General features: G+C 39.5%; 1 protein-coding gene across 2 annotated transcripts in view; it reads left to right on the forward strand.

Annotated features, from left to right (window-relative positions):
• Positions 1-20,324, forward strand: part of ccdc93 (coiled-coil domain containing 93) — a 45,604-nt gene extending 25,280 nt beyond the window's left edge. For both annotated transcript variants that reach the window (XM_051958922.1, XM_051958923.1), the window contains 12 exons: positions 1,816-1,932; positions 6,268-6,330; positions 6,960-7,033; positions 11,133-11,214; positions 11,302-11,373; positions 11,511-11,582; positions 13,043-13,151; positions 13,279-13,361; positions 14,633-14,670; positions 14,825-14,909; positions 17,366-17,479; positions 19,687-20,324. In XM_051958922.1, coding sequence (XP_051814882.1) covers positions 1,816-1,932; positions 6,268-6,330; positions 6,960-7,033; positions 11,133-11,214; positions 11,302-11,373; positions 11,511-11,582; positions 13,043-13,151; positions 13,279-13,361; positions 14,633-14,670; positions 14,825-14,909; positions 17,366-17,479; positions 19,687-19,743 — 966 coding nt within the window. In that variant the 3' untranslated portion in view covers positions 19,744-20,324. The remainder of the gene's footprint in view (positions 1-1,815; positions 1,933-6,267; positions 6,331-6,959; positions 7,034-11,132; positions 11,215-11,301; positions 11,374-11,510; positions 11,583-13,042; positions 13,152-13,278; positions 13,362-14,632; positions 14,671-14,824; positions 14,910-17,365; positions 17,480-19,686) is intronic.
• The last annotated feature ends 1,056 nt before the right edge of the window (positions 20,325-21,380 follow it).

Consider the following 21,380-nt stretch of genomic DNA (forward strand, 5'->3'; position numbering starts at 1 on the left):
GGTTGGCGCACCGGCGCGCACATTCTCACGCCAAGTTTGTTTTTATAAATCACAACCTTTGCATAGAAAGTGGCGTACGCCACTGTCTAGCCCTGTTTTGTGCGTACGCAAGCTTTATAAATGAGGCCCCAGGACTGTCTAAGGTACAGAAATGTTCACAGCTGCTGTTCGATTCTGGTCGGCCCTTTGTCCATGTTGGGATAGTGTATAAGTTAAACCTCATTAATGGAGTTACTTATGCTGCTCTGTGTGTAAATACAGCTGCTCCCTGTATTATTTGAGACACTAGTGGATTCTACTGCTGTCTGATCCTGCAGGTTTGTAATAAACTATGAAGAAATACTCCTGAACAGCTGACAACAAAACTGCTATTCTGTGCGACAGCTCACCTGTCTGATATGAAGACATGGAGGCTGGTCTGAACTAATCCGTTCTCAACGATAATTTATGATTATAAGAATCTAATTAGTTACAGGGTTTTGCAGTGTGCAAATTTGGGCAACTCTCTCTTTGGAGACACACACATGGATCCTGCTGCTGTCTGATTCTGCAGGTATTAAACAAACTTAGAGCTAATGGCTCCAAAAAGCTGGCAGAAAAAACTTCCGCCCCTTGTAACATCCTATGGGGAGAAAACTCTGATTATTTTCATTATTGTTGAATATCATTACTCTTTAAGCTGTTTGTTATGGTATTCATTAAAGTTTTATTATTATTGATTTTACATGGCCGGCATGGCTCAATGGGTAGAGTGGCCGTCTTGTAACGGGAAGGTTGCCGGTTTGATCCTCGGCCCGTCGAGCTCATGTCGAGGTGTCCCTGAGCAAGACACCGAACCCCTCATTGCTCCTGGTGGGTTGTGGTTAGCACCTTGCATGGCAGCTTCTGCCATCAGTGTGTGAGTGGGTGAATGTGGCGTATCATGTAAACACTTTGGATAAAAGCATTATATAAATCCAACCATTTACATTATTTTGCCAAATAGATTGAAATTTGAAGAGCAAGAAAAAAAGTGTGTTGTGATTTTGGCATACAGACTCTGTATTAGGTGTTTCTGTGATGTTTTCGGACAAATATTGGTGCTGAAATGTGGACAAATACTTCAAATCACTTCACAAAGTACCACTGCTTTTACTTGTCTGTCCATTATATGAAGACTCAATTCACACTTGTGCCATGTTGAAAGTTATACGGAAGCAATACAAGATTGACTGAGTAAGACTGAAGGAGCAACTTTTACGGATAAGTGACCAGGGTGTGCATTTAGACGTGCAGCTGACCGCTTAGTATCCTTCAGATTTACGGAATGGAATACATGTCTGAAAGGGGTTGAAGTGTCAAATACTCATTTACATCTGTGTCTGCTCCCATGCAGCCACCTGTCTTACTCAGCTCAGTCAGTGACGAAACAGAGCACATGCAGAGAGAGTTTTCATCAGAAAAGGAGCCTCGACAGCAGCAAATTAGCTGTATTTAAAGTAAATTAGAATGTACGTCGAGCAACATGAAAACCAGGGGTTATACCATTATTATAAAATGAACCATTTTAGCAATATTTTGAACAGAAAAATGAAAAACAAATTCTGTGGACATGTGAAACTTTGATTAATTTGCTAAAGGGCCAAATATGGGACATTTAATTAATACAGGTTAATGTAATATAAAGTGAATGAAGAGGTGTAATTCTAAAGTGCTGATTACTGATGAAATTTCAGCAAGTGGTGACCCAGCACTTTGATCAAACCTCTATGCTTCTGTAAATTTCTAATAGTCTTTTCTTGTTGTAATAAACATATCTCTCATTTGTCCGTGCAGCAGTTGGAACTGTCTTCAGAGGAGCGTTCAGAGCGCTACGGCCCACTACAGCAGCATCGCAGGGCAGTCGCCTCGCTCAACAAGCAGATCCAGCAGAAAACTAAACAGCTGGAGGAGGTCAGACTCACTGTGATTGAATCTGAATTCCACTTACACCATACTGTGTCCTCCACCCTGTCAAACACCTAATTCCTAATTACAACCAGAGTCATTGGAAACCACGTGTGTTGGTGACAGTGGTGTAGAAAGTAGATGGTGAAACTAGTAAAAAGAAAATAAAACAAACATTTACAACAGAGAACACAGTAATTTTCTCAGAATTCACAATACATACGCTACCAGTTAAAAGCTTGGATAAACCTTCTTATGTAATGGATTTTCTTTATTTTCATGACTATTTTCATTGTAGATTCCGACTGAAGACATCAAAACTATGAATGAACACAAATGGAATTATTAATATTATTTATTATTTAGTGTGAAATAAGTCAAAACATGCTTGATATTTTAGATTCTTCAAAATAACCACCCTTTGCTTTGATTACTGCTTTGCACACTCTTGGCATTCTCTTGATGAGCTTCATGAGGCAGTCACCTGAAGTGGTCTTCACTTTACAGGTGTGCCTTGTCAAGGTTAATTTGTGGAATTTCTTACCTCCTCAGTAGGGTTGGGAACATCAGTTGTGTTGTGCAGAAGTCAGTTTCATACACAATTGACAGCCCCATTTGGTAACTGCTAGAATCCATATTATGGCAAGAACCAATCAGCAAAGTAAAGAGAAACAACAGTCCATCATTACTTTAAGAACTGAAGGTCAGTCAGTCCGGAAAATTTCAAAACTTTTGAATGTATCTCCTAGTGCTGTTGCAAAAACCATCAAGCGCTACAACGAAACTGGCTCACATGAGGACTGCCCCAGGAAAGGAAGACCAAGAGTCACCTCTGCTGCTGAAGATACATTCATCCGAGTCACCAGCATCACAATAGCAAATTAACAGCACCTCAGATCAGAGCCCAGATAAATGCCACTCAGAATCTTTACATCAACTACTCAAAGGAGACTGCACAAATCAGGCCTTTATGGTTAAAAAGCTGCTAATAAACCACTACTAAGGAAAAACAACAGGCAGGAGAGTTTTGCTTGGACCAAGAAACACCAGGAATGGCCATTAGACCAATGGAAATCTGTGCTTTGGTCTGATGGGTCCACATTTGAGATCTTTGCTTCCATCTGTCGTGTCTTTGTGAGCTGCAGAAAAGGTGAGCACATGGTCTGTACATGCATGGTTCCCACTGTGAGACATGGAGGAGGAGGTGTGATGGTGTGGGGGTGTTTTGCTGGTGACACTGTTGGGGATTTATTCAAAATTGAAGGCACACTGAACCAGCATCACTACCACAACATTCTGCAGCAACATGCCATCCCATCTGGTTTAGGAATACTGGTACCATCATTTGTTTTTCAACACAACAGTGACCCCAGACATACCTCCAGGCTGTATAAGGGCTATTTGACCAAGAAGGAGAGTGATGGAGTGCTGCGTCAGATGACCTGGCCTCCACAGTCACCTGACCTAAACCCACTCCAAATGGTTTGGGATGAGTTGGACCACACAGTGGCAGCAAAAGGGCCAACAAGTGCTCAGCATCTCTGGAAACTCCTTCAGGACTGTTGAAAAACCATTTCAGGTACTACCTCATGAAGCTCATCGAGAGAATGCCAAAAGTTTGCAAAACAGTAATCAAAGCAGAGTGGCTGTTTTGAATCTAAAATCTAAAACATATTTTGACTTATTACACACAGTTTTGTTTGGTACATAATGCCATATGTGTTCATTCATAGTTTTGATGCCTTCAATGAGAATCTACAATGTAAATAGTCATGAAAATATAGAAAATCCATTAAATGAGAAGGTGTGTCCAAACTTTTGACTGGTAGTGTACATTGTACAAACCATAGCCTCTGTATCAAGATGGTCGTTGCAAGCAAATGAACAAGATGCAATGCACACATTCTGTACAACTCTAAAATTGCACATTAAGTGCATCACAATTGGAAACTATTAGAAAGATGAACAATGACTTACTGAAAATCCTAGACGCCAGAGTTCCTTTGAGGCCTGTTGGCACAATCAAAGATCAGGCAGCAAAACTGTTTGTGGAAACTATATTGCCTACACCACAACCACATGACATCAAAATAACAGATACAAATAAATCAAAACAATGAGCTGCACCTCAAGCTTACCAGTAACTGAGCCTCCACATTGCCTTGTCCAAATGACCTGTCAGTCACTCTCCACCAGACATATAAAAGCCAGTCACATCCCCAAACATACCTCTCTTTAACGTCTAATACCTGCTGTATTATTATTGATGTAATTATTTTCAAAATGACCACCAGTACACTGATCAGAAGGAGCTGATTTAGCTAATGACATCACAGTGACTTGTGAAAAAAAAAAAGCACTGACTTACAGTTGAAGCCAAAATGATGAGCCGCCCTTGTAAAATCAGACAAAACCCTTGATTTCTCCAAGGAAATGGCCAGTGACCACTAGTATTTATAGTTGATTTGTTTCCAAAATAACAAGACAAAATGTTCACTAAGTTTGACTCATTGCAATGAGTTGAAACAAGAAAAGGTAAAAAAAAAAAATACAGCCAGAATTATTAGCACCCTGGCCATTAATAGTCAATAGTGTCCCCTTTCTGAACCACAACAATCCCTCAATGTAATTCTTAACTAGGTTGGCACATATATCTTTGAGGGATTTATGCACATTTTTCCAATGCAAATTGTTCCAGCTAGTCCAAATTGCATGCTTTCTGAGAATGGACATCTACTTTGAACACTCGCCACAGATTTTCAATAGGATTGAGATCTGGGCTCTGTACGGGCCACTCCAGGACTTTGGTTTTAATGTCTATTAAGAACTGTTGGAGCAATTTTAACGTATGCTGTGGGTCATTGTCTTGTTGGAAGACCCAGCAATGACCTAAGCCTAGATTAAGAACAGATTTCTTCCTAGTATTCGTCATAATTTTCTTTTTTCATGATGTCTTGCACCTGAAAAAGGCCCCCTGTGCCTTAGGCTACACAACAGCCCCACAGCATGATGCTTCAATCACCTTTGGGAACGGTGTTCTCATGGCTGAAGGCCTCTCCTTTTCTTCACCAAGCATAAGCCACATTCATGTGCCCAAACAGTTTCTGTTTAGCCTCATTCGACCAAAGAACAGGCTTCCAAAACTTATCTTTACCTTTCAACTGTTCATGGGCAAACCTTAGTGTGGCTCTGATGTGCCGCTCTTGAAGTAAAGGGGTTCCTCTGGGATGATGGCCTTGATGAAGAGCTCTCACAAATGTGTTCCTTGAAACATCGACTCCAGAAGAGGCCAGGTGAGCGACAATCATCTTGGTAGATGTCTGGGGCTTCTTGCTGACATCTCTGACTCTTTTCTTCTCTCGAGTTCTTGATATCTTGTGCCTTCATCCATGTTCAGGTTTGTTGCTTACAAAACTTGTCTCCTTGTACTTAGCAATGGTGCAACGTACAGCTATTCTAGAGAATATAACTTGCTTGGAAATGTCAGTATAACCTTCCCCCTTATTATGAGCCTCCACTATTTTTTTCCTAAGCTCATTACTGATTTCCTTTGACAACTATCTACAACATATAGCCTAAATGTTTTTTAAAAAAGCATTTTGTGTTTTTTTTGCAGAAAGTTTAACAACGTAAAGACATTTTAATATGTTTTGTAGCCTTTATATGCCTGGCATAAAGGGATAAATCTGTCATGAGTTAATATAACACAACAAGAAGTTATTATTACAATCAAGTAAATAATGCTCTCTAAATATTGGTGTTGTCTTACAGAAATGAACTAGTCTTTTTAAGTTTGCATTCTTAATGTTAATATCAGTTATCATATCGTAGTAAATACCAGGAATACAACAATGTAACATAACTATTGTTGGTTATTATTGTCAGCCTAGAAATTTAATATCAGTGAGTTTCTAATAACAAACTCACTGTTATTATTAACAGATTTGCATGCATTTTTTCCTTTATGCTCTACCTTCGCCTTACTTTTTTGTTCCAGCCTCCCATTCAGCTCTCAAATTTACCATGTGGACACACATAGCACTTTTCAAAAACTCTTGGGCTAATTATTCAGCTGGTGAAATGTGCTCTGCCTGCATCTGGAAGTCTGAATTCTCAAACACTGAGTATGGTGTTGTTTTATGCTTTTTTAAAAGTCGTACAGCACACTTTTTTCACATTATGAATCCGTCATCAGAAACTAGTTGTTGATGTTGCTCATTGTGAATAAATAATCTTTATTTAGCAAGTGAAATTAAGCAAATTGCCTGAATTTTAGCATTGGAGAGAGAATTGCTGCAGTGCCATAGATGATGTTGACATTATTTGTTTTTGAGCCAACAGCTACAGGCTAAGCATGCAGAAGTGAAAATAGGCTGTGACGAGGCCAAAAGAGGACTGGTGGAGGTAAGTTAGAGGCCATGCTATGAAGCTCATTCCATTGACACAACTTTCTAAGTCACCGAAATTGCTAATTCATGTTGCTGTACGTATATTTTTGACCCAGCAGATTTGGTCACTTTTTCTGTTCATAAAAGAACCAAACTTCATGAATGTTTTTTGTGACAAAGAAGTGTCTGTTCCAATCACGCTATCAGAGAAAAATCAGAGTTGTAGAAATAACTGGAAACTCAAGAGAGCCATGACATTATGCTCTTTACGAGTGTATGTAAACTTTTGACCACAACTGTACATATATTTACTTTGGTGGCTTAGTTTCTCTCAAAAGTAGAAACTCGTATTGCCAACTTAGAAGTAATACAAGAGGTATTAACATTTGCAGTTGACTTAACAGTCTGGCAAAGAGTTCTCTGAAAATTGCAAGCAGCTTTACAATGTAGCACACATTACCTGACAATCAGTTATTCAACATTTGGGGAAAGAAAAGATTTTGTCAGTTTTGTGTATTTTTAGCAAGCATTGTGTCATAGAAAACATTTTTTTCCCAAAGGATCAGTAACACAAGCTTTTGTTAGAAAATTAGTGTTAACCACGGGTTGTACTTAATTATATCCTATGTTTGTGTATCTTTTTAGGCTACAGAACAATCAGAAAAACTGCAGAGAGAGCTGAAATCTTTAGAAGAGATAGAAGAGCAGGCTGACAGTAGGTGAGTCATTAAAGTTTGCCGTTTAAGTTTTCCTCATTCTCTTATGACATCTCATGTGTCTTCAGATTTGCAGAGGAACCTTGAACTTCAGAAATTACAAAATAAAAAAATTTAAGAGCAGTGGATATAAATTTCTCCTAACAGAATTCAAGTAAAAATCTGAACCCCTAGGCTATATCCACACTAATATATTTTTGTTTTAAAACAGCGTTTTAAAAGGAAACTGATACTTAAGATTAGATAAGAAAGGCCTTTATTAATCCAACGATGGACAAATTTACAGTGTTTAGTCAGGTGTAACTGCGAGCAGTGCTAGTTGTAAAGTCTAAAAAAGCCATTTCCTTCCACTGTCCCAAAGTAAACCCATCATGTCAGAGAAAAAAGCCCTGCAATCTTGTGTTTTATTATCACCCCCCGTAGGCACGGAGGGGGATATTGGCGTGGGCACATCCGTCCGTATGTCCATCCGTCTGTACACACATTTCGTTTCCGGAGCATATCTCAGAAACTACTTGAGGGATTTCATTCATATTGCACCCAGGCCATCTCTATATAGTATAGATGTGCCTTTTGGGGTTCATGACCTTGACCTGATTTTCAAGGTCGTAGTGAGGCACTTCAAATATTTTTTCGTTTCCGGAGCATATCTCAGAAACTAGTTGAGGGATTTCACTCATATTGCGCACACTAAGCCTGTTGGTAATGTAGATGTGCCTTTTGGGGTGCATGACCTTGACCTGATTTTCAAGGTCATTGTGAGGCACTTCAAATATTTTTTTGATTCTGTTTCTGGAGCATATGCCAGAAACTACCTGAAGTATTTCATGCATATTGCTCCAACGCCACCTGTGCATAATGTAGATCTGCTTTTTCGGGTGCATGACCTTGACCTTATTTTCAAGGTCATTGTGAGGCACTTCAAATATTTTTTGATTCTGTTTCTGGAGCATATGTCAGAAACTACCTGAAGGATTTCATGCATATTGCACGAACGCCACCTGTGCATAATGTAGATCTGCCTTTTTTGGTGTATGACCTTGACCTGATTGTTTTTATTGTAGTGAAGATGTATCATTTTGTAGGTGTATCGTCCAGTATATATTATTATTTCTTGCACTTAGAGGCACTATATACAGGGATGAGAATTTTCCACGGATCCGCGGAATTCCGCGGATTTTATCATTGCCAGGGTCATTCTTGTGAATCGTCTAAATTCGAGGAGAAAATTTTTTTGGGGGGTGAGGTATGTTTATGGTCGGCGAGTCGTAATATCGAACGGCTGTTAATATCCACCGCGCTGAATGCTAGCCACCACTCAGTGAGAGCAGTCATGTACAGTACTGTAATCGAATCACCATGAAGTGTAGAGTCAGAAGGCGGGTGTAACTAAGTGACGACAGAGGCATGACGATTCTGACAGGATATGTCAGCCTATTCATTGCGCTGATTGGTTATATACCTGCCCAATTGCTGCAGAGTGATTTGATAGACAACCTTTTAGCCCACCTCCCTCCCTGTCGAGCGTGCAGCTGCAGAGAAACTGATCCAATTGGCTGCAAAGAGGAAAAAGAAATCTTTGCAATGAACCATGAGTGCATTTGAACAGAATGATGCAGCTTGTAAATATGTTAGTTGGAACAATGTGTAGATGTGTGTGTGTGGCTATAAAATCTCAGAAACATTGACTGGAGTATAATCTTTCATGTGTGTGACTATTAATTAAGAATGAAATCTCAAATATTATTTGACTTCTTGGTTAGTTGAGAGGAAGAGAACATTGACTGTAGTACAATCTCTCTCATGTGTGTGACTCTGCATTGAGAATGAATTCTCAGAAATATTATTTAACTTCTTGGTGAGGTGAGAGGAAGAGAATATTGAGAAAGGTAACTTAATTTATTTTACATAAAGATAGTTATCTTAGCCATTTGGTTTACCTACACTGCTAGTAATGTGAGCAAACTGAGAGCATAGTCCCTATCATCATGACATTTAGAAATAATTTTGGACCAGATTGATATATATTAAATTGTTTTTAAGAACTCTCAGGCCACTTTTTACTGCTGTAAAATCTCCAAAACCCAAGAATCCTCCCACCAGACTCCGCCCTGTACCCGGCAGACCCCCGGCTAATTTTCAGCTGAAAATATTTTTTCTCATTCTCATCCCTGTATATATAAGGCGGGGGATGTTTTAAGCGGAGCGTGTTTATTTGCAAGTGGAGTCTTTCATTAGTGAGTGGTGGGTGGAGACATGATATTGAGAACTTACCTCCTGCCTGGCCCAAATTGTAGTGGCAAAGGGTTTGCACTTATGTACCACCTTCTACACAGCGCTTTACAATGGGTATGGTTACATGGGGGTTTTTCATTCGGAATTAAAGGTTTGTTCTTCACGTGTACATGAAAATATTAATTCCGAATTACGGTTTACATGGACCACATGGAATTAAGGAAGGGTTTCCTTCCTTAATTCCACTTTAAGGCTTGGGCGTTGGAAAGGATTCTGATTGGACAGGGAGTAGACGTGACGTATCCCTGTGTTACCAACCCACATTCTGCCGGCCACCAAACCGTGGTTGGGCAGGCCCGGGTAGCACTAGCCCATTTAGCTTAGCACAGCTCGGTGGTAACAGCCAACATACACTCCAACAAACTTTGCAGGTGGAAGAACGAGGTACTTTATTGAAATGGCAGCAACTGTCCGCACTTACTGCTCAGAGCACACACTGGCTTCACACAATTTTCCTCTTTAGCTTTTGTATGGTTATGTGCAGCTCGATATACCTCCGTCACTCCTCTCGTCTCTGTCACAGACGCTCCTCCTACATCACACTCACATACGCACCATAGACTGTATATGGTACGCACATACACACACCCATAGACATATACACACACACACACACACACACACACAGAGACACAACCTGCCTCAGTTAAGGGAGAGCAGGCTTGGCCTGCAGCACCTGTTTACCGGAAGAAAACAAACTCCATTTGCCACAGCATTTCTTTTTCCCAACAACATGGAAGAATAACTAATAAGCATGCTTTTCACTTTGTTTTATATTGTCGTTTTGAAACAGCAACTCGACAAAGGTCGCAGAATCTGTACGTCGCTACATCATCGCTACGTGAGGAGCCAAGCATGCACAACCACGAATGACCGGAATTAACTGTATACATGAATAGAATGGGGCTGCACAGTGGGGTAGTGGTTAGCACTTTTGCCTTGCAGCAAGAAGATCCCCGGTTCAAATCCCGGCCTGGGCCTGGGATCTTTCTGCATGGAGTTTGCATGTTCTCCCTGTGCATGTGTGGGTTTTCTCCGGGCACTCCAGCTTCCTCCCACAGTCCAAAAATATGCTGAGGTTAATTGGTTATTCTAAAATTGTCCGTAAGTGTGTATGTGTGTGATTGTTTATCTGTATATGTAGCCCTGCAAGAGACTGGCGACCTGTCCAGGGTGTCCCCTGCCTTCGCCCGAGCCAGCTGGGATATGCTCCAGCACCCCACGCGACCCTAGTGAGGATAAAGCTGTGAATAGAGAATGGATGGATGGATGGACGGATGAATAGAACGTACATAGGAATTAGTTTATTCGGAATTAACATCGGAATAAATCAGGTAGTTTATTCGGAATTAACTTTTTAATTCGGAATTAAGTGTTTACAAGGAGATTTTAAAGCGGAATTAAGTTTAATTCTGAATTAAAGAGGAATAAAAAGTCCCATGTAAACCCAGCAAATGAGCCTTTGTGACACGCACACACAAACACTCTCAGCAGAGCCACATGTGGTAGAAGCAACTCGGGGCTCAGTGTCTTGCCCGAGGGCACTTCAGCACACGTCACACAGCAGATCAAACTGCGAACCCTCTGATTAGTTGTGAACGCTTCACTTCAACTTCACATAGCCCAGCCACCACATTCTTATCATAAGGGGCAGTAGACGCTCGCTGCACACTTATTTTGTAGACTTACTAATTACTTACTTTGCAGCTAGCAGTAAGTAATTAGTAAGCATGAGGTCATTGCAAGGATGAAACCTGTGACCTTTGATTTATTATACAGCATTATAGTGTTGTGCTCTGTTTAACAGCCTGCTGGAAAAGCTGAGGGCTCTGGTGACAATGAATGACAACCTGAAGCAGCAGGAGCAGGAGTTCCGCACACACTGTAGAGTGAGTGTATTAACACACGCTTTCACTCTGCATATGTTGTTGATGGTAAGTTTCATCGTCTCTCTGATGTGTGTATTTTGTGTCTAGGAGGAAATGACCCGTCTTCAGCTGAACATTCAAGAGTTGAAGTCTGCATCAGGACATGATACAGAGGAGAAGGTGCGTATATTCTATATTTGCAATCCACTTGCAGATGACAAGTTAGAGACACTTTGTCGTGTTTCTCAAGATTTTAAGCTGACATTTCTCACAAAAACCTTCAGCCCCACTATTGGTAATTTTTTTGATTTCCCCAGGAGAGGAACCAGCTGATAGACAAACAGTACCACACAGACAGAGAGAAACTTCAGAAGATCCGTTTGCTCATGGTAACTACTTCAAACAACATGTGATAAGATGAAATTGGAGTGATCTCTGCTAGTTACAGTATGTCACAGTAACAAATAAAAGACCACAGGTAAGAATAAAACAAATTGAGAGACATTATTATTTTGACCAATATCAGGTGTATAAAGAGCAACTTCCCAGTATAAATCTCATTATTACCTCCGCCAGAAGATTATGTAATCACCGGAGTTTGTTTGTCTGTCTGTGTGTGTGTCCGTTTGTCTGTTAACAGCATAACTCAAAAAGTCATGGACGGATTTTCACCAAATTTTTACAGGATGTCCGGAAGAGCAAAAGTAACAATCGATTAGATTTTGGAGGTGATCCGGATCACCGTCTGGATCCTGGATTTTTTTGAAGGTCGAAGGACAATTGAGAGATGGCTCTTCCGGACATCCTGTAAAAATTTGGTGAAAATCCATCCGTGACTTTTTGAGTTATGCTGTTAACAGACAAATGGACACACACACAGACAGACAGACAGACAAACAGATGGCCTGGCGGAGGTCTGCGCTCTCCGAGTGCTTTTCTAGTTTTACGTTCTTTCGCTCTGCTTTATAAATATTGTGTAGATGAATTTAGCTGTTTTGACAAGAATTTAATAGCTTTATGACTTGTAGCATTAATTGGTCGCACCTGTGTTTAGTTGAATCACTTTAAGGTGAGTGGACACTTGTGTAATAACTTATTTTATCTGTAATCAATTGACGTTACTTTGTAGAAGTCTGTTTGTTTATAGGGCTGCACAGTGGATTGGTGGTTAGCACTTTCGCCATGCAGCTAGAAGATCCCTGGTTCGCATCCTGGCCTTCCTGGTGTCTTTCTGCATGGAGTTTGCATGTTCTCCCTGCACATGCATGGGTTTTCTCTGGGTACTCTGGCTTCCTGCCACAGTTCAAAAACATACTGAGGTTTATTGGTAACTCTAAAATGACCATAGGTGTGAGTGTGATTATTTGTCTCTATGTGTACTACCCCTGTGATCGACTGGTGACCTGTCGAGGGTCTGCCCTGCCTTCACCCTAAGTCAGTTGGGATAGACTCCAGTGCCCCCATGATCCCAATGAGGATGAAGCAGTGTATAGATAAATGGATGGATGTTTGTTTGTAAAAACAATAAAAAGAGAAACTTGTCAAGGGCAGTGAATATGTCTACACATTTTTTGCATTTGTTATGACTACTTTTAGCAGTGGATTTATCCACATAGGTGCTTTATTAAATATTTAAGGCACCAAGAGTCAAAATATATTACGCTATGTGTGTTCTTGACCCAGTGCAACTTACTGACATGTTTTAGCAGTTTTTGGATGTAAGATGCTGTACGACATACATTATCAGACACCGTCCACGGTTGGATCAGAATAACTCTTATAGCTTTTGGCATTACAAAAACTCTGTTCTTTGAGATGACTCATTCAAGATTATCTTCATTCTGCTCAGGCTCGGCGAAACCGTGAGATTGCCATAATGCAGAGGAAGCTTGATGAGGTGCCAAGCCGGGCCGAACTGACACAGTACCAGAAGAGATTTATCGAACTCTACAGTCTTGGTGTGTTACTCTTCTGCATTTTGGTCTAATCAGCATTTGTGATCAGAAAACTCTATTCTCCTTTTACAAATGGATGTCTACAAAATATGTGAGATATTAAATCTATGCTTATTCTTGTGACTTTCAGTTTCTGCAACACACAAAGAGACAAAGCAGTTCTTTACACTGTATAACACATTGGATGACAAGAAGGTCTACCTGGAAAAGGAGGCAAGCTACAACAGCAATCATTTGTCAGCAACATCTAGTCACTTGTCAGTGAATGTCACTTTTTCATGTCAATTAGGATGATGTGTGAGTCATCCAAATCCGAAAGATTCTTTTTTTTCGGGAGGGTAGTGGGTGGTCATAAAGTAAAAACCCAGGCAAGAGTCAATGCTACACGTGTCATGAAAGTAAGTATTTTAATAGAAGTCAGTGAGTCTGAAAAAACTCTACTAGCCTGTCAGGACCTGGTCTGTGTCTATCACGTCACTTCAACACTTGAACATTGTGAGTGGAACAAAGTTTTGCCTTCATCCTTGACATGCATTTGGATTTGAGATCACTGAGGTAAAGACATTTCAGGTAACATTCGTTGACCTGGCATATGGCAAGAAAATTTGAAGAGGATTTAACGATGAATACAATGTTTCATCAGACTAACACTAAACTCTGTGACATTAAGTCACAGCAGTATCTTTGGAACAGCTAATCAATGCTAGATCTTTGCTAGTCTGAAGGCAAAACATTTTATGATGCAAGAGGTGTGGACGTGTAGCATTATAGCGCAGTTTTATATATTCAATAAATGAATGTAGTCCTGCCATTTTGTTGACATAATAAACTTAGGGATCAAAATGATAGTAATGAAAAGGATGTGCTTCTTGTGCAACAGCGGAATGCATGCAGATAGCAGGTGTAGTTGGAGTGGTCATAGCTCAAACTAGTTGTCACAATTAAAGTGAAGCCAGTAAGGCAGATGTTCCCACTGCGTTTCAAAAAATTAGTTATAGCAGCATGGGATATGCATGTCCTCTTTGCATACTGTCGAGTGGAAATACAGAAGCAGAATATTATCACTAACATTACAGCACAAAGCATCTGAAAAGATCATTACTGAACTGCTAGTGGAAATAGATATTAACTATCCAAAAATTCAGTTGTTGCTATTTCTGATTATTCAAAATAAACATTTTAGTAATTACCATTTGTCCCTATTAGTGATGTAAGTATGCAGTAATACATGAGATGTGAGTAACTGAATTTACGATGTGTTTAAGTATATTCTAGCATGGGCCTTTGTTACATATTTTTCAGTCCAGTTGCCCACTGAATGTTATGGCAGGGTTCTGGAAGAACTTGGCGTTGAATGCAGTGTATTTGTCTGTTGTTTTTGTAAATGTTCATTTTTACTATGGATGTATTTGACTAATTTAGCCAGTTAAAGGTAAACATCTAAATATGACCTAAATAGCAATAAGAAGTGTTTGTTTCTATAGGTAAATTTGCTGAATTCCATTCATGACAACTTCCAACAGTAAGTATTAATACAGTCATTTGTTGCATGTTTGTATCATTGAACACTGATGTATTTGAAGTCATAGTGAAGTCCACAGCTTTGTTTTTCCAGGATCTGTCAGTGTTTCTTTGCTGTGTTCAGTTAATTTGTTAACTGGCGCACTTTTTTTCAGAGCCATGTCATCGTCAGCAGCCAAGGAACAGTTCCTTAGACAAATGGAACAAATAGTGGAAGGAATCAAACAGAGCCGGATTAAGGTAATTGTCTCTCTATAGGGATAATAGAGAGGGATAGTAGAAAAGTGATAGTCTGTACCATTGAAATTCCACGTTTTTTATACCAAATTCAGTTCCATAAAGAAACCAAAAAACAAAAGAATGAGGTGCTTGCTTGTTCATTCCAAATCCTCTGACATGGCTTAATTTCTAGCTTGTTGTCGTCTGACTTGTCCCTGGTCGTCAATTCAAATGCAATACATCGCCACACCATCTCTTCCTGTGTTTTTAACTGCTCAATTCTCAGTGGACTGTTGCTGCACCTGCATTTCCTGCTAGCATTCCACATCTTGTTGTTGTTGTCTGTCTCAAGTAACCACAGCATCTACCATTCCCTACTACCTACTACTACATGTGTAATGGTACATAAATTCTCAGTTTGGTATAAATCTTGTTTTAGTAGTCATTCACTCAGTATGCTTGGTACAGTAGAGATAATTTCATCCATGTTGATTTTTAGTAATGCTAAACCCATACCTAGCCGAAGTCTCGGTTTTGCTAGTCACAAATTCATTTAAAGTTAGGCTCACAATTACAGGAATGTCCGATGAAATTGCAGATTTGTGCTGTAGACATTACAGATGCCTGCATAGCGCAAAGTAATCAATAACCAGGATACTTGTATTTATCATGTACAGACCTGATCAAAATCTTAAGACCAGTTGAAAAATTGCTAGAATTTACCTTTTGCACATTTGGATCTTAATGAGGCTTTAAGTAGAGCTACAGTATGCAAAAGCAAGAAGGGGGAGTGTGACAAAATGCCCTTTGAAAAAGTAATTTATTGAAAACAACAAGTAAACTGAAATAGGCCGTTAATCAGCTGATCAAAAGTTTAAGACCACAGGCTATAAAAGCCAAAATCTGCTCAAAATTCTCATTTTCTGTCAGCCATTCACATAGTCATGCCCTCCTGATGGCTAAAGCTAAGAAGCTTTCTCTACTTGAACGTGGTAGGATCGTCGAGCTGCATAAGCAAGGCCTCTCACAGCATGCCATTGCTGCTGTGGTTGAACGCGGTAACACGGTCATTCTAAATTTTTTGAAAGATCCTGAGCATTATGGAACAAAAAAGTCACGTGGTAGACCCAAAAAAATTACACCTGTGCTGAGCTGGAGGATCCGTCTGGCTGTCCGTCAAGACACAGGGCGGTCCTCGACCCAAATTAAGGCCCTTACTGGTGCCGACTGCAGCGTAATAACCATCAGATCTGCGGGAAAAGGGTTTCTAAAACAAAAAATGAATTCAAAGTCCTTGTCTCCTTCAACGCCACAAACTGCCATTTTAGACTTTGCCAGGGAACATCAAACATGGGACATTGAAAGGTGGAAAAAAGTTTTATTCTCTGATGAGAGAAAATGTAACCTTGACAGTCCAGATGGCTTCCAACGTTACTGGAATGACAAAGAGATCCCACCTGAGATGTTTTCTACCCGGCACAGTGGAGGGGGGCCCATCATGATCTTGGTTGCTTTTTCATTCAGTGGAAGACTGGAGCTTCAGGTGGTGCAGGGTTGTCAAACGGCGGCTGGTTACGTGCAGATGTTGCAGCAAGCATCCCTCATGACTGAGGGCCCTCATCTGTGTGGTAACAGCTGGGTTTTTCAACAGGACAATGCTGCAGTTCACAATGCTCGCTTGACCAAGGACTTCTTCAGGGAGAATAACATCACTCTTTTGGACCATCCCGTATGTTCCCCTGATTTAAATCCCATAAAGAACATTTGGGGATGGATGGCAAGGGAAGTTTATAAAAATGGCCATCAGTTCCAGACAGTTGATGCCCTTCGTGAAGCCGTCTTCACCACTTGGAGCAATGTTCCCAAAAGCTTCCTGGAAACACTCGCATCAAGCATGCCCAAACGAATTTTTGAAGTAATTAACAAGAACGGTAGAGCTGCTCATTACTGAGTCCTACTGAGTAAATTTTTTGTTCTGGTTTGGAGAGTTTTTTGTAACTTTTTGAGCGATGGTCTTAAACTTTTGATCAGCTGATAAACAGCCTATTTCAGTTTACTTGTTGTTTTCAATAAATTACTTTTTCAAAGTGCTTTTTGTCACACTCCCCCTTCTTGCTTTTGCATATTGTAGCTCAACTTAAAACCTCATTAAGATCCAAATGTGCAAAAGGTAAATTTTAGCAATTTTTCAACTGGTCTTAAGATTTTGATCAGGTGTGTATATGGGATATCAAGAAACAGATTTTTCTGTATTGCATGTAAATATCCTGAATTTGATCAAAATGGTGATAGACCTCATAACTGGGATCCCGGTGTACATGTAAATGGTAAATGTTCTACACTTTTATAGCGCTTTTCTACCTTATTGATACTCCAAGTACTTTACAGTGTTTCACATTCACACATGAACACAATTTTTGTTACTTGTTGTTTTTGCACATTGTTGCTCAAGTGTTTAAGGTTGCTTTATTTTCCAGATGGAGAAGAAGAAGCAGGAGAACAAAATGAGGAGAGATCAGCTGAACGATGAGTACCTGGAGCTGCTTGACAAGCAGAGGCTGTACTTCAAAACTGTCAAGGAGTTTAAAGAGGTAACTAGAAAAGCACTCGGAGAGCGCATACCTCCGCCATGCCGTGTGTCTGTTTGTCTGTCTGTCCGTCTGTGTGTGTGTGTGTGTCTGTTTGTCTGTTAACAGCATAACTCAAAAAGTCATGGACGGATTTTCACCAAATTTTTACAGGATGTCCGGAAGAGCAAGCGTAAGAATCGATTAGATTTTGAAGGTGATCTCTGTCTCTCAATTGTCCTTCGACCTTCAAAAAATTCCTGGATCCAGACGGTGAGTCGGATCACCTCCAAAATCTGATCGATTCTTACTCTTGCTCTTCCGGACATCCTGTAAAAATTTGGTGAAAATCCGTCCATGACTTTTTGAGTTATGCTGTTAACAGACAGACAAACAGACACACACACACACACACACACACACACACACACACACACACACACACACACACACACACAGACGGACAGACAAACAAACTCCGGTGATTACATAACCTCCTGGCGGAGGTAACAAACCCCGGTGATTACATAACCTCCTGGCGGAGGTAATAACAACAGGCATTGGCACCAAGCATGTGCTTCATTACGTGTTGCTGACTACAATGGGAGGATTTAAAGTCAGAAACCAGCCATTATGAAAAAAGAAGAATACAGCTATTCAGTAAACATATGTTGGAAACATATACTGGTATTTTAACTGATGGAAATACACTGATGTAGGATGCGAGTATAGGTCTGCAATTGGCCAGTCATTTCAGGTATCTTTGTCCTTTTCTTCCACTATTTGTGTGCAACTGTAAATCCAACCGGCTCTGGCCAGCAAGTTAGCACATCAAAATGTCAGGTTTTGCAAAGGGTTTGGATCATGCCTGCTATTTCTTTCCTCATTGGATTATCATTTCAGCCACGTTGCTTGTCTCTTCTTTGCATGCAAATCTACCACCAAAATACTTTCAACTGTCACTGTTTTGAGGGATCACCAAAGGCATTTTTTCCCGAACTCCATCCACAACAATTGTGATTGGTTTAAAGAAATACAAACAAGTCAGAGTGTTTTGTCTCTTGCTATAGCTGAATGATGTTGAATGAGACTATGATGTTCTTCAGAAAAGGCAGACAAAGTGAGACTAACAAAATCTTAAAACTTCCTTCTTATAATGCAGTAACACAAACTTTAGCCAGCAGAACTACTGTAAAGCTGAACTAGCTCCTCTCTAAAAACTGTTTTAGTGGCACATTACAACTCGAGGTGTAGAACATATTGCAGGAATGTTGTTAGACTTAATTAGTTTTAGCTGCATGTACATACAAACAGGATATTAAGTGTTTATTAGACAAATTACTCTTAATTTGGGATATCATTATAAAATAACAGAATAATGAGTAACAAACCAGGGTCATACTACAGAAATGTCTGCCATGACATTTTGCATAAAGTTACATGTACTGTTGTCCTGAAAGTTTCAGTATTTTTTTCCAAGGCTAGTATTAATATTTGACTATCGAAAAATCTGATGAGCACATATAACATCCAGTATTCTTTTTAAAAAATAACCTTGTTAAATGAGGAAACATTAAAATCACATGCAAATTATAATAAAGACATAAACATATCTTTTTTTCCTCTTTAATTGGTATACCACTATTGACAATAACCATGATATTTAAAGAATGAAATAAAGATAACGTGTTAATACTAGAGATATGAGAATTTAATTCCATTGTATAGGAGCAATATACAGTACAGCTGAATTACAAACTCTCTCCACCTCTTAACACTTCAAAGCTGCCAAAATTAGCTATATGGGTTGTTTTTATTTCTTTTAGATATGTGAATGATCATGTTATGCATGAGAGTGGAACACAGTTGACCTCATTAAGCATTTTAACAATTAGAATTTGAGAAATTTAAATGTGTGTTTCCTTTAATTGTGATATGGAGATGCATATCATTTGGGTGGAAAAACTGCATTACTGTTAATACACATTAGCTCTGAGGTGGAAAGGGTACTACATTCGCATGAGTTCTTACAAAATATTGATAAAATTACTAAAGCGTGATAACAGATCATCCCCACTTGTCAAAAATATCAAAAAATGAATTAAAGAATGGACAGTATGTCAGAGAACAACAAAAGCTATTTGAAAGGCAAAGCAGCACTTTGCAAATATAACCCTGTGTATGACATCTATCAGTAACGATAAATGTTCCTTTTTTTCCCCCAACACCAGGAATGTCGGAAGAATGAGATGCTGCTGTCCAAGCTGAGAGCTAAAGGAGCCTCTTAGCCCGGATGGCATGTGTTTATATTTCAAGTGAAATATGTAAACTGATCACAGATGCCCTACAGCACTATGGAGGTTTTTTGTAACATGGCGCATTTTCTGTGGGGCTACTAGTTAGAAACAGACCAAGGACCTGGATGTTAGATTGTGGACATTACAATTCCACTGCATTCTTAATATATGCCAATATATGCTAACACCTAGTTCAAAAGTGTTGCATTTTATATTCAAACAATATTTAGAGGCCTTTAACAAACTATAAATTATGACTGTGTTTAATGATATTTGGCAAATTTTATTACTATACAAGCAAAACACTTTGTATTAAGTGTCAGACTGACTCTTAATTCAATTATTCTTTAGTTGTATTGGAAGTTGCACTAGTTGGCACTGCAACAGAGAAGAGATGGTGTCAAAAGAGTTTATGTTTGAAGTTTCCTGATCCAGCTTTAAGTGACTTATTTGCCATTGATGCTGTTCTAGCATACAAGTGAAGTTTGTCTTTTAAGTACTTCTGTTATCATCCAATGACAATGTATGATCGCTGTTTAGTAAATAAAGGTATGTTTCTGTTAAACTTGAAATGCAATTGGATTTACTAATCTCAGATACGTTGTTCCTGTTGTCCCTGCTCAATGAAGACAGTATGCTATCACAAAGTAGTAAAAATTCACATAATGAAACTGAAGGAAACATCCTGTGTACACAGTGCCTTGTAAAAGTATTCACCTCCATTAGCTTTTTACCTATTTTGTTACATTACAGCCTCTAATTTAAATCATTTTTTTTCAAATATGAGTTTTATTTGATGAATCTGCACAAACTAGTCAGTTTTGAAGTGAAATGAGAAATTTCTATATTAAAAATATAAAAAATGAAAATTGGCATGTGCATATGTATTCACACCTTTGTTATGAAGTCCCTAAAAAGCTCTGGTGCTACCAATTACCTTCAGAAGTCACATAGTTAGTGAAATGAAGTCCACCTAGGTGTCATATGATGTGTCAGTATATGCACACCTTTTCTGAAAGGCTGCCACACCTAAGGCAGTAGCACCTCAAATCAAACACCACCATGAAGACCAAGGAACTCTCCAAACAAGTCAGGGACAAAGTTGTTGAAAAGTACAAGTCAGGGTTGGGTTATAAAAACAAATATTCAAATCTTTGATGATCCCCAGGAGCACCATCAAATCCATTATAATCAAATGGAAAGAACATGGCATCACAAGAAACCTGTCAAGAGAGGGCCGCCCTTCAAAATTCACAGACCAATCAAGGAGATTGTTATTCAGAAGGGCAGCACAGAGACCAAAGGTAACCCTGGAGGAACTGCAGACTTCCACAGCAGAGGCTGGAGTATCTGTCCATAGATGTCCATGTAGGTTCTCATTCATCCAGGTCATGGTTATCCAAAGTAGTTTAAATCAATCCACTGGACTTTAAGAAAGTTCCTTGAAGACGTTTCACCTCTCATCCAAGAGGCTTCTCAGTTCTGGCGGTGGTTGGTGTTGCCTCAGCTTTTAAACCTCTGTGAGGTGTGTCCAGGGCTATTATTCAAAACGAAACGACCAATACCAAAACTCATCTGGCTACTCAACGATGGTCGTTGTGAGTATCGGTGGGGGTCATTGAAATGCA

This window comes from Acanthochromis polyacanthus, chromosome 14 (assembly GCF_021347895.1).
Source record: "Acanthochromis polyacanthus isolate Apoly-LR-REF ecotype Palm Island chromosome 14, KAUST_Apoly_ChrSc, whole genome shotgun sequence".
NCBI lineage: Eukaryota > Metazoa > Chordata > Actinopteri > Pomacentridae > Acanthochromis > Acanthochromis polyacanthus.